Source organism: Tiliqua scincoides, chromosome 2 (genome assembly GCF_035046505.1).
Source record: "Tiliqua scincoides isolate rTilSci1 chromosome 2, rTilSci1.hap2, whole genome shotgun sequence".
Classification (NCBI taxonomy): Eukaryota; Metazoa; Chordata; class Lepidosauria; order Squamata; family Scincidae; genus Tiliqua; species Tiliqua scincoides.
In genome coordinates, this window is record NC_089822.1 from 268,614,847 (window position 1) to 268,628,524 (window position 13,678).

The 13,678-nt window shown below is 50.1% G+C and overlaps 1 protein-coding gene across 1 annotated transcript in view; it reads left to right on the forward strand.

Moving 5' to 3' along the window:
* Nucleotides 1–13,678, forward strand: part of LOC136640323 (zinc finger protein 850-like) — a 48,413-nt gene that overhangs the window by 8,921 nt on the left and 25,814 nt on the right. Inside the window, exon 7 of the mRNA XM_066615366.1 lies at nt 5,593–6,507. Coding sequence (XP_066471463.1) covers nt 5,593–6,507 — 915 coding nt within the window. The remainder of the gene's footprint in view (nt 1–5,592; nt 6,508–13,678) is intronic.

Below are 13,678 nucleotides of genomic sequence, written 5' to 3' on the forward strand. Positions count from 1 at the left end.
TGGAGAACTCACGCAGAGGATAAACCTTATAAATGGTTGCTCTGTAGAAAGAGCCTCACTCAGAACAGCTTATTTACATCAAAGAATGTACACCGAGGAGAAACCACACTTGGAGTGTGGAACATTCATAGATTCATGAATTCATAGATTCATGAATTCTTAGATTCATAGATTCACACATTCATAGATTTCTTTGTGTTTGCTTGACTGAAACTGAGTCCCAGGCCAGATTAGCTGCTCTCATTCTAGACTACAGAGTAATACATTGCAACCAAATACATTACAGGTTTAATTAAGCAGAGATTTTTTTCCCTTTTGGTACCATCTATAATATTTGACTTGCACTCTCTCTAGCCCAGCATTTTCCCAGTGCCACAAACATCATCTTTCCTCAAGGTACTTTGCAAGCTGCCTATAGTGAATTAGAGACTGCAGCCAGAAGTGTAGAAGTTTCCAGGGCAAAAACGGGATGGGATCAATATTGGGTTTGGAGAGAAGCTTGTTGGAGGACCCTCTGAGCTCTCTTTAATCTTCAAAGGTTTTTGCAATAAGGACAGGACACACCAGGTTAGACATACAGATTAACATGAGGGTGGGACAGCTTCAGTCCCTGCAGGGGAAAGAAGAAAAAGAACCAACAGCAACTTGAAACTGAACTGGATCTATTATTAGAATTGTTTGGGCCTCCTAGTTGCTCACTATTCCTTTCCTCCTCCTCCCTGGGTGCCAGTCTGGAAATTGTGTGCACCCTCTCCAACAACAGAGAGCCTTGGGTGAATGAGAGCATGTGCGGACACTTGTCCCCCAAGTGCCTATAGTGACAATCCTCTTTTGCATGTTCCTTTGGAAATATGACGTAGAAGTACATTCTTAGTAAACTTTTATACTCTTGAAAGACAAATTCTGTGTGACTCTTTAATTTCCTACTGGTCTCTGCTAAATAACTGCCCAGTCCTGAGCAGTGTGGGGCTGCTGTGGCACCAAAAATGGCTGCTGCGGCATCCTGAGCATGCCAGGAAGCCACTGCCGGCTCCTCGGGAGAAGGGGACATTCATCCCCTTCGCCCACCTAAGCCCCACAGTGGGGCTACTTGACTCTAAAGCGGCTGTGTGGCCGGCACAGAATCAAGAAGGCTCATGTTGGAATGCGAGGCCTGACATGGGGCTCTGGTCCCACGCCCTCCCGCCACACTCGCTCCCCTGCCATGCCTTCGCCCTGCCCTCTGCCCACCCCAGAACACCACCTCCTCATCTTTGCTTTGTGTGGCAGTGGGTGGGGAGGCACAAGAGGCAGAGCCTCCCTACTGGACTCCTTTGAAAAGCGCCACCACAGTGAGGTGCACAAGCACTCACAACCCATATGGGTTGTAAGTGGCATGCCTCATGTGGAGGTGGTGCACAAGCACTCACAAGGAGGTTCTGTCTCACCTGCCTCCCTACCCACTGCATGTCTCTGTTGTGTGTGTATGTGGGGGGGAGTGTAGGCAGTGCCTGACCTACAGCATTCAGGGCTCTTCAGCCCAGAAAATAGGTGCCTGAGGGGGGAACATGACTGAGATGTACAAAATTATGCAGGGGAAGGTCAGAGTGGATAGAGAGATGCTCTTTTCCCTAACAACACCAGGGGACATCCAGGCTGGGTCTGCTTAAGGTAGAAAATGCGGTTGGAAAGGCAGACCTTTGACTAGCGGAGCCTGGCGGAAGCGAGCTTGGAGGGAGATGTAAGACATAAGAAGAGTCGGGCTGGATCAGGCCAAAGGCCCATCTAGTCCACCTTCCTGTATCTCGCAGCGGCCCACCAGATGCTTCAGGGAGCACAACCTGTGCCCTGGTGCCCTCCCCTGCATCTGGCACTCTGGCAGCTGTCCCTCACCAAAGGCTACTAAAAAAACTCCACAGTCAGGGAATTAGAGGACAGGTCCTCTCATGGACTGAGAACTGGTTGAAGACCAGGAAAGAGAGAGTAGGTGTCAATGGGCAATTTTCACAATGGAGAGAAGTGAAAAGAAGTGTGCCCCAAGGTTCTGTCCTGGGACCGGTGCTTTTCAACCTGCTCATAAACGACCTGGAGACAGGGTTGAGCAGAGAAGTGGCTAAGTTTGCGGACGACACCAAACTTTTCCGAGTGGTGAAGACCAGAAGTGATTGTGAGGAGCTCCAGAAGGATCTCTCCAGACTGGCAGAATGGGCAGCAAAATGGCAAATGTGCTTCAATGTCAGTAAGTGTAAAGTCATGCACATTGGGGCAAAAAATCACATATAGGCTGATGGGTTCAGAGCTGTCTGTGACAGATCAGGAGAGAGATCTTGGGGTGGTGGTGGACAGGTCGATGAAAGTGTCGACCCAATGTGCGGTAGTAGTTAAGAAGGCCAATTCTATGCTTGGGATCATTAGAAAAGGTATTGAGAACAAAACGGCTAATATTATAATGCCGTTGTACAAATCTATGGTAAGGCCACACCTGGAGTATTGTGTCCAGTTCTGGTCACCACATCTCAAAAGAGACATAGTGGAAATGGAAAAGGTGCAAAAGAGAGTGATTACGGGGCTGGGGCACCTTCCTTATGAGGAAAGGCTACGGCGTTTGGGCCTCTTCAGCCTAGAAAACAGACGCCTGAGGGGGGACATGATTGAGACATACAAAATCATGAAGGGGATGGACAGAGTGGATAGGGAGATGCTCTTTACACTCTCACATAACACCAGAACCAGGGGACATCCACTAAAATTGAGTGTTGGGAGAGTTAGAACAGACAAAAGAAAATATTTCTTTACTCAGTGTGTGGTTGGTCTGTGGAACTCCTTGCCACAGGATGTGGTGATGGCATCTGGCCTGGGCGCGTTTAAAAGGACAAGTTTCTGGAGGAAAAATCCATTACGGCTTACAAGCCATGATGTGTATGTGTAACCTGATTTTAAAAATGGGCTATGCCAGATGCAAGGGAGGGCACCAGGATGCGGTCGCTTGTTATCTGGTGTGCTCCCTGGGGCATTTGGTGGGCCATTGTGAGATACAGGAAGCTGGACTAGATGGGCCTATGGCCTGATCCAGTGGAGCTCTTCTTATGTTCTTAAACCAGGAGCTTGCGCAGACCTACCAGGACTTGTAACCCAGCATGGATTTTTCCTCCAGAAATCTGTCCAATCCCCTTCTGAAGGCATCTGGGCCAGACGCCACCCCACATCCTGTGGCAAGGAGTTCCACAGACTAACTACAGGCTGGTTGAAGAAACATGTGAAAGAGGGGAGGGGGGACTGGCGGGCAAAGAAAGGCCGTCGCTGTGGTTAACCCGTTGCTGCCCAGCCCGCAGGTGCTCGCACCGCGTCCCTGGTGCGCGAAGAGGACGTCCCTGCGGCTGGGCGGGCAGGGCTCGCAGCAGGACGACGAGGTTGGACGGGGCGGCCCGGCAGGGGGCGGGAGGAAAAGGGCTTGGGGCGGCGGGGCCAGGAGAACCGTCCCCGTGTCCGGGGATGCAGGAGGGGGTCTCGCTCCTCCCACCAGCTCACCTGCGCCCTCGTCGCACCTGGGCGGGCCCCGCGCCGGAAGCCGCCCCCGGCTGGTCCTTCCACGTGGCTGGGCTGGGCGGCAGTCCTCCCCTCGGGCTCCGGGGCGCGGCGCAGCGAGGGCGTCGGGGGGCTCGCCTCCTTTCCTCCGCCGGTGAGCTCCTGCGTGGGACGGGCACTGCGGGCAGAGGAGACCGGGAAGGAGCCTGGATCGTCGTCGTCCCCCGGGATGGGGGGGGTGCGGCGGGGCTCTGGATCTCCATTCCCGGAGGGGCGCGTGCAGGGGGTGGTGGGGACCCCGGGAGGGGGAGGGCAGTGCTTTGCCCGGAACCCCCCGTGCTCGGGCTCCTGCGACTGCTCTCCGGGCCCATCGGCTCCCTCTGTGGGGCTGCCCGAACCGAACAGCCCGACTCCAGGGTTGGGTCGGGGGGACGGGAGAGCCCCGAGGGCTGCGGGGTGTCGAGGCGCTGTAGTCAGCCACGGACCTGCAGGCTGCAGCCTGGCGCCGAGTCCCACGTTCCGCGGGAGGGAGAGCTGGCTGGGGGGCCGGGGAGGTGCCCCTCCGGGGCTGGAAGAGGGGAACCGGGCGGTTGCCAGCCCCCTCCGGGCACCAGCGGCCCAGGCTTCTTCACACGCTGCGCTCCCCTCCCACTGGCTCCCCTTCCAGCCCTCCTCCCGCCCCACCTCCTTGCCATTCCTCCTGCCCCCACTCTGACTTGCCAGCACTGGGGGGAGGGTGCAGTGGCTCTGGGGGCAGCAGCCCTGTTCATCCCAAGGGCAGGTCCATTTTCGACCTCCCTAAAGCTCCTTATGCCACCGGAATGCAAGTCCTGGGAGGTCTCAGGGCAACGTAAGACTGGGCTGCCCCTGTAGCTGTGGTCGCCAGCAGAGCAAAGGCACAGGCACTGAGAAGTCCCCCTCAAATGTCCCACCCAAGATCAAAGAGACATTTTAAGTAACATCAGTGACTGGGGATTCCACACACATCATTTCCAGTGACACCAAACCGACTTTACCAAAACAGCCCACACTCTGCAGGCATTCTTCACAACACTAGAACCAGAGGACATCTGCTGAAATTGGGTGTTGGGAAAATTAGGCAAAATATTTATTTGCCCAATGTTTAATTAGTCAGTGGAACTCCTTGCCCCAGGATGTGGTGTTGGCACCTGAAAGCCTAGATGCCATGATTATATGCAGCCTCTGGGATTTAGATAGGGATTTTGTGTCAGATGCAAGGGAGTGGAACAGGATACAGGTCTCTTGTTGTCTTGTGTGCTCCCATTGGCATCTTGTGGACCACTGACTCACAGGAAGCTGGACTAGATAGGCCCTTGACCTGATCCAGCCAGGCTCTTCTTATGTTCCAATGGTAAGATCAAATGGTCCACACTGCCACCAAAATAGGCTTCATCCAATAAGGAACAAGGTTGAAATGGTGGAAGCAGCCACATTTGTCTGAAGTCTCTACAAGAGCTCCTTTAGTTTGGTCATTGATGAGAGGCTCAGTTTCTTGACTGTAGATCCTGATCAGCATCCTCTTTTAATTCCAACAGGTGATCGAAAGGACAACAAGGGTTATAAAAAAGCAGCTGGGATGTCATCAGAAACAGCCATGCATGAAGTGGTGGAAGAGACCTTTGAGGATCAAGAGGAATCACGGAGGCAGGAGGGAAACCAAGCAGACCCCCTTGAAATCCCAGACAAGCAATCTCAATCAAGAAAGGAAGAATGTCCTGTGTGTGAGAAATTTTTCCGTGATAATTCGAAGGTGGACAGCAGAATCCTCACTGGGGAGAAACCTTATAAATGCCTGCAGTGTGGAATGAGCTTCAGTCAGGACACAGACCTTGGTGAACCTGAAAGAACTCCCACAGGGAAGAATGCTGGGAAACAGGCTGGATCAAAAGGGCAGGAGCAAAACCAAGCAGAGAGCAGGGTTAGTAAACTGGAAGGTTCTCTGGAAGAAGAGCTGCATGACTTCCCCTCTGAAAGGAAAAAGAAAAGGAAGAAGTGCCCTGTGACCTTCAGTAGCAAATCAAGCCTGGAGATACAACAGAAAATGCACACAGCACAGACATCTTACACATGCTTGGAATGTGGAAAGAGCTTCAGGAGGAGGGCCAGGTTGACTTCACACCAGAAAACTCACACAGGGGAGAAACCGTATCAGTGTTTGGAGTGTGGGAAGTGTTTCTGTCATAGCACAAGCCTTACTTCACACCAGAAAACTCACACAGGGGAGAAACCATATCAGTGTTTGGAGTGTGGAAAGTGTTTCAGTCATAGCACAAGCCTTACTTCACACCAGAAAACTCACACAGGGGAGAAACCGTATCAGTGTTTTGAATGTGGAAAGTGTTTCAGTCATAGCTCAAGCCTTACTTCACACCAGAAAACTCACACAGGGGAGAAACCATATCAGTGTTTGGAGTGTGGAAGAAGCTTCTGTCACAGCGCAAGCCTCACTTCACATGAAAGAACTCACACAGGAAAGAAACCATATCTGTGTCTGGAGTGTGGAAAGAGCTTCAGTCAGGCCTCGCACCTGACTTCACACAAAAGAATTCACACAGGAGAGAAACCCTATAAATGCTTGGAATGTGGAAGAGGCTTCAGTCAAAGCTCACACCTGAAAGTACATAACGTCATCCATACTGGGGAGAAACCACACAAATGCTTGGAGTGTGGAAAAAGCTTTACTCTTAAAGCATCTCTCATTCCACATCAAAGAATCCACACAGGGGAGAAGCCCTATAGATGTTTGGAGTGTGGATGGAGCTTCAATCAGAGCTCAGCCCTTCGTACACATGAGAAAATTCATGCGGGATATAAGCCATACAAATGCTTCGAATGTGGAAAAGGCTTCATTGATAGAACTCAGCTTGCACTCCATAACAGAACCCATACTGGGGAAAAACCATATAAATGCTCTGAGTGCGGAAAACAGTTCAGTCAGGGCTCCAAACTTACTGCCCATCAAAGAATTCACAGGAGAGAAATGCTTTGAATGCCCAGACTGTGGAAAGTGCTGCCAGTGGCTCTGCAACAGCTCCCAGTGTTTTTCTGGATTCCCCTATTTCTTTCTGAGTATTTTCTGTCTATTGTCCCATGTTCTGGGCAAGTTTAACTCACTAGCAGCTTCGGTACATTCAACTACTGGCTTTAGAATCTTGCAGCCCTTGTCCCTTTGTTTTGTTGAAGGCCATGGGGGTCTTCTCTTCCCTTGAGTCAGAATTCCTACCAGAGACAGGAATAAGCCTATTGATCGGTTCATGTTCCTGCCAGTTCTCCTCCAGCAGGGGAAGACAGAGACCCTGGGGAGCTCTGTTCTACAGTCGGGTAGGCATGTGATGTCATAGCCAAACGTAAAGACAGCCCACTCAGAAGAGAGTGAACATCACTTTCAGCTGCCTGGGAGTCCAGGAGGAGAGAAGCAGCCTTTCAGAGGCAGAAAGCACAAAGAGATGAAGATACTGCTTTCTGAAGAAATATCTGAAACTGAAGTAACTCAGAGAAATAAGTCAGGAAAAGTCAAGCAGTTCCTTAGGATTTCCATTCATTGGCATTATCTTCTCCACGGATGGGTTGTGACTCAGATGACTTGAACTCAAGTTGCAAAAACATGCATTTTTCACGACTTGTGCGGACTCAAGTTACACGTCTTTTGAACCTGGAACCGACTTTTGCTTGTGTTTTTTCTAGGAAATGAGTGGATTTGTTGACTTGAGTTTCCGAACTTGAGCCTGTTGGCCCACCAGCCCAGTCTGCTGTGTGTCTCTGTGTGCTTGTTACTTCTTGCTGCTTCTGCAGTGACCAGAAAGACCTTGTGATGATCCAGAAACCTACATTCAGGCCAGTGTGAGCAGCAGAGGAGGGTGGGTTGGCTCCTGGAGGTGCAGAGGAGGAAGGCTACACAAGGCTGGGGGGGGGGGGAACCAGAAGAAGGCGGAGCAGACCGGGGGAGGGTGTTGTCTTGTCCATCTTAGATGGAACATATGAGATCGATTGACTGGCTTGATTTTTTTTTCTTTGGATGGGGGGGGGGAGAAGCCCAGTGAAGGAGGGGGTGGTTCCAGTGATAGGAAAACATCTGGATAGCCCAGGAAGAGGGCTTAAGGAGCCAGCTTACTACTCCAGCAGGTATAGAAGAAGGGGGAATTGTTATGTGAGGGGAGACTTGGTGTCTCCGTGTGTTGCTGCTGCCGCCAACACAGCAACTTGCTACCACCTTGCTGAGCTGGGGTCCACCATCATCACTCTGATGAGGTCAGCCTCTTCTGCCTGCCTCCCCCCCCCCCAACTACCTGTATGTCTCCATCCCATGGCAGTTCTTCACCCTTTCCTGTTTGCATAGGTTAGGCTGCAAAGAATGAATGTGCAGTCCTCTTACTAGTGTCTTTCAGTTACCTGGAAGGAAGCCCTGTTGACGACAGTGAGACTCAGACTTCAGAGCAGAGCTGCAAAACATTGGGTTGACTATTGCAGGTGACCCTCCCTCCCTCCTACCTGCCACTTCTTTCCCCTCATGCTTCCCACCTTGCCCAGCTCAGATACCTTCCTGTCTGTGCTCAGCACTCCGAGGGCAGAATTGGAAATCATGATGTGAACTGGGAGGGAGGTGACAGCGGCGATGGGTTTTGTAAGGAAGTGGAACTCGAGGAAGTGGCTCTGACACATCCCTGCTCTTCTCCATTCCAAGCTTAGCAGCTGGAGCTCCATCTGCTCACCACTTGCAGTAATTTCTCCCAATAGGGACCCAACCACTAACCGTTTACGTTCCACCTTTTTTACTTGCCTTGTTCTTTTGCTATTTTTAAAAAAATCCTTTTTGGTTAATCTTCAATAAAACTGGTTATATTTTAATCCTTGGTCTGCCTGATTTCTGGTACAAGAAGGACCGTGGATTGTCACATCTCCTTGCTCTGTAGATGCTACTGTGATGATTTTGGTAGGAACCCCTGGGATTCGGTATTTTCCTGGGAAAGGGGTTTTGGCCAGACAGCCCCCCTCAGCCTGGCCTGATTGTCTTGGCCAGTGGCAATGGATATCTTCTACCAAGTCTGTGACCCAGCAGGGGAGAGAGGGGAGCAGGAAAGGAATGGGCATGCTGACCACTAAGCACTATTGCCCTGGGTCAGTCTGCAGTTTCTGAGAGCCCCCTGCCTCTTGAAAGATATCACCTCCAATTTTAAAAGTGCACTGAAAGGACATACCATTGAATGCTTAGTCTTTGGCCAAAGCTTTCATAATGCACTGACCTTTCTTAGACATCAAATCATTCACAGAGGGTAAAAAACTATAAATTATTCAATACGTTCTTAGATCTTAACATCAGAGAATTCAAAAGCTGAGCACTGTAATGGTATCTGCCTGTTATACGCCTCCTTAATAAATCTGATTTCATTCAATCATTTCTGAGTTCGGTTTAGGGATGCGGGGGCAAGCCTCCTCAGTAATGGCACCACAGTTATGGAACTCCCTACCAGGGGGATTAAAATTGACCCCCTCGCTCATGGCATTTTGGCGAGGGCTTAAAACATTTTTGTTTTGCTTTTGGGATGTCTGCCTCCTGTGCTACCAGGGTTACCAGATGGATCACCTCCAAACAAGTCTGATCATCACATGCATGCACTCAAGCGCTCTCACTCACTCACACACACACAGAGTACTTTTGAACTTCAGAACTCCCAAGAGGAAGGAGGCACTCACTTGATGCTGCTCCGTAGGCTGCTTTTTCTGCACGTTTCCCTGCAGAGACAAAATGTGTGTGTTGAAATGGGAAAGGGAGACAGGGGCACCACCATGATCTTAACTGCCTTTCAGGTCTTGATCTCCCTTCCTGAGTCCACTTGAATTTAAGAACATAAGAACAGCCCCACTGGATCAGGCCATAGGCCCATCTAGTCCAGCTTCCTGTATCTCACAGCGGCCCACCAAATGCCCCAGGGAGCACACCTGCAAAATCCCTGGTGCAAAATTTGCAGGTGCAAAATTTGCACCTGCAAAATCCCTGGTGCAGTTCCAGCAGAGCTATTCAGGCAAATGGCTGAATGAAGCAAGTGTTCCCTTACCTGGAGGAAATGTCTGGGACTTTTACAACAGGATGCAATGTGTGCGGGTGTGTGTGTGACTGCATTGGCAAGGGTTTTTTGTTTTTTTTTTAATACGATTGTGCCGAAAGATTTGCAGGAGAATGTGCACTGAACTTATACTGTAGCCAATATTTTGAAGTTCAAGAATTGGGCTCAAGCGGGGAGGCTGCCAAAATCATGCCACTTCAGAAGGCAGTGGACACGCAAGGTGCCACCGTCGGCCTGGCCCAGATGGGACTTTTCAGCATTGCAAACATCTATGCCAGCACCCCATAACACCCCTCAGGTTACAAGCCATGATGTGTATGCGCAACCTCCTGATTTTAGAAATGGGCTATGCCAGAATGCCAGATGCAAGGGAGGGCACCAGAATGAGGTCTCTTGTTATCAGGTGTGCTCCCTGGGGCATTTGGTGGGCCGCTGTGAGATACAGGAAGCTGGACTAGATGGGCCTATGCCTGATCCAGTGGGGCTGTTCTTAAACTACAATTCCCAGGAGGCCTTGCAGGTCTCTTGTTGTCCTGTGTGCTCCCTGGGCATTTGGTGGGCCGCTGTGAGATACAGGAAGCTGGACTAGATGGGCCTGTGGCCTGATCCAGCGGGGCTCTTCTTATATTCTTATGCTATCAAGCAGACATAGACATCATCTCTCAAGTGTTATGATGCAAAAAGACAGAGGCAAACTTCAGTACACCGGAGGAGATCAAAAGGACACCTCAAGAAGCTGCAGATCATGACTGCCATTCTCCCGTTTTCTCCTGATCCTCTAAGCTGCCAGTCTCCCTGGCCAGGCACTTCTGTATGCTGCACTAGTACAAATATTTACTACTGTCCCTCAATGATGCAGCATTCAGCATTACACCACAATTATCCTGCTCAGGAAACAAGCACTTTTTGCAAATACTGCAAATCTGGACTTTGTGCTCCGCTTCTAAGGATTTCACTGTTAGCTTTGGGGTCTGATCCCCTGCCAGTCCATAGAGGTGACTCTCTCATCCTTGGGATAGGCAGATGGACAATAAAAAGTTTTAAAATTTGGAAGTCTGTGGAACAGTATATTGGAAATTAGGCTCCCTTTGGTGGGCCACAACAACTTTAGGATAAAGCCTCAAATTAGCACAAAGAGGAATCCTCTTAAGGTGTCCCAAAGTCTTCCTCCTTTATTGCTGACAGTGGGAGCCAGTCTAATCATTGGGTTGTGGGTCAATTTTTGGTGCGTCAAGAAACTGACAAGGCAGATTAGGCTATGTGTCTCAAGGGTTAAATAACCTGCTACTGAAGGGGGGGGAGCACTGCTGCCCAATCCCCGCTATAGCCACAGAGTGACTGAAAAAATGAAACTTTTTTTGGTGGGTCCCGACGCTTAAATGTTTGGGAGCCACTGCTGCAGAGCACTGGACTCTTGAGACCAGACTCACTCCCAGAAACACACTGGGGGGAGAAACCTCGAGCTCACCTGCAGTGACGGGGCAGTCGAACCACCAGCCCAAGTAGAGGGACAGCCTGTCCTATGAGACCAGGTTCGACGAGATGTGGTCCAATGAGGACCCAACTGTGAACATAAGAACAACCCCACTGGATCAGGCCATAGGCCCATCTAGTCCAGCTTCCTGTATCTCACAGCGGCCCACCAAATGCCCCAGGGAGCACACCAGATAACAAGAGACCTGCAAGGCTTCCTGGGAATTGTAGTTAAGAACATAAGAACAGCCCCACTGGATCAGGCCATAGGCCCATCTAGCCCAGCTTCCTGTATCTCACAGCGGCCCGCCAAATGCCCCAGGGAGCACACCAGATAACAAGAGACCTCATCCTGGTGCCCTCATCCTCATCCTGTGCAAACTCCTTGCAATGCCACACTCCATTCTAGGGGTGGGGCTTGGACCACAGGCCCAGAACAGGGTGCAATGGCCTTGGTCAACAACAGACCTGGGTGAAACAATGCCAATGGCCAGCTATGGCTACCTCCTGCTGCAGGCTGCCGCAGGACTCAGGGAGACCAGGGTAGGCAAGGCATATGAAAAGGAACCTGAAGTTGGGGAGAGGGAAGAACAGAGGAGGAATGGGAAGCACAAAGTTTAAAACTCCAGTCGGGCTGGTGATGAGGGGAGGACAGACTCCCTGATCTCTGACAGAGGCAGGAGTCTCAAAGCCCCAGGAAGGATTTCCTGAGAGGCAGCAGAAGAGGAAAGGTACTGTAACCCCCTCACGGCACTGGGCTCTGAGGCTGACACAGGGTTAGCTGGCCCCAGGGCTCTCCTCATGACCTGAGTGGAGGAGCTGATAGGAAGCAGCATCCTTAAGCAGGAAGTGAAGTTACTAAAAAGCTGATGATAAAAAATAAGCACTGTGTTTTCACCGGTGGTGTAGTTGGAGGGGGGCGGTGCACCCCGTCTGACGGGGGGGCAAGCAGCCCCTCCCTTCGGAGCCGTTCCCAGCAGGGGGAGCAAAACAGAGCCATACGTCAGTGCCCCAAAAGAGGTCAGTGCCCAATAACTTCTTCCAGCTCCTATTACAACTGCAACACTTTGCAGGGAGGGACTTCCTTCTCAGGCGTTTTTGGGGGCTGCATTCATTGGATCAGGACCATTCTGGTGTCGTTGGATTCCTCTCAGCCTGCCCTTTCCAATGCACTATGGCAAGTACACCTAATCATGAGTAAACATGCAAAACTGCTCACTTTCACTTTCCATAGGGATCTACTCATTTTTTCCTTCTGATTTTTTGGCCATAACATTTGAACGAAAGGAGCGATTTCAATTCCGTTTTCTGCATTGCATTCTGCTGGACATTCTGCATCCAACGGTGTATGGCAGGATGGGTGGCTCCCGAAGCTGTGATGTTAGCACATCCTCTCCCCAGGGTGCGTCATCCCCCCGTGCGTCAGCTGGCGCGGCCCACACCCCCCACACACCCCTAGTGATGCCACTGAAGACCAGGTACTTTTGAAGAAATGTTTACCATCCGAGAACGAACATCATTTCAATGAATTCTTCTCCATTTTACGCAAGCTCTTGATGTCTGGGTGGACGTCTGCACCCTACAGGGACAAACTACATGTTACATGAAATTGTTCCACCTGTCAGCAGCACTGAAACGTCTCTGACACCTTGATAAAGAGGATAAGTTGAGAAAAATATACGTAGATTTATTAGCAAGCATAGACATTCCAATAGAAAGATGAGCAACTCCCAGATAAAATGTGTATCTCAAAATTGGCTCATCCTATTTATTTCTAAGGCAAAATGTTTGTATCCCAGTTTCTGATTTTAAAAAGAGTCCAACCCAGCTAGAAACCTAATTTAAAAAGAACACAATAAATGTAGAAAACACAGTTTACACTCCCACTGATTGGAAAAACCTTTTTCCATGACATCCAACAGCTGAATTGAATTTTCACCCACAGTCCTCTGTCTGATTTTCCAAAAATCCAATTCAGCCAAGTTATCACAAAAGCCAGAACTACAATCCCTGAACAGCTTCACTGCTGGGAGAAGGACTCAATGGCTTTTGTTGCACAATGGAAAAAGCTGGAACATCCCTGTTTTCTCCATGGTTTCTAAATATGCAAACCACGGAAACAATCCACTAAAACATGCCATTAAAAACTACCATGAAGGTCCCCAAACAGATGATGGTGGGAGATCCCAGCAGGATATTCTCCACTGTGTGGACTCTTTAAAAGAGAGGAAGGAATTGCTGTGCTGTGGCTGAAACTGCACCCATGTCCCAGTCAGTCATGCGGCATCTTCTGCATTATTCAAGGCTGGATTCCTCCCCCAAGCTCTTGCTACTGCATGGGACAGTCTCCCCCTGCTACTTGTGAGTTCTTTCATGTAGTTTAAGGTTATCACTGTGGCTGAAGGTCCTTTCATACTTGGAGCACATGTAGTTTCCCACTTGTGTGAAGATTTTGATGATGTGCAAGGTTTTTTCTGTGCATGAAGCGCTTATCGCACAGAGAACATTTATAAGGATTGTCTCCTGTGTGGGTTCTTTAATGTGCACTATGTTGTGCTTTCTGCCTAAAGCTCTTGTCACAGTCAGTGCATTCATAGGGTTTCTCTCCTGTGTGAACC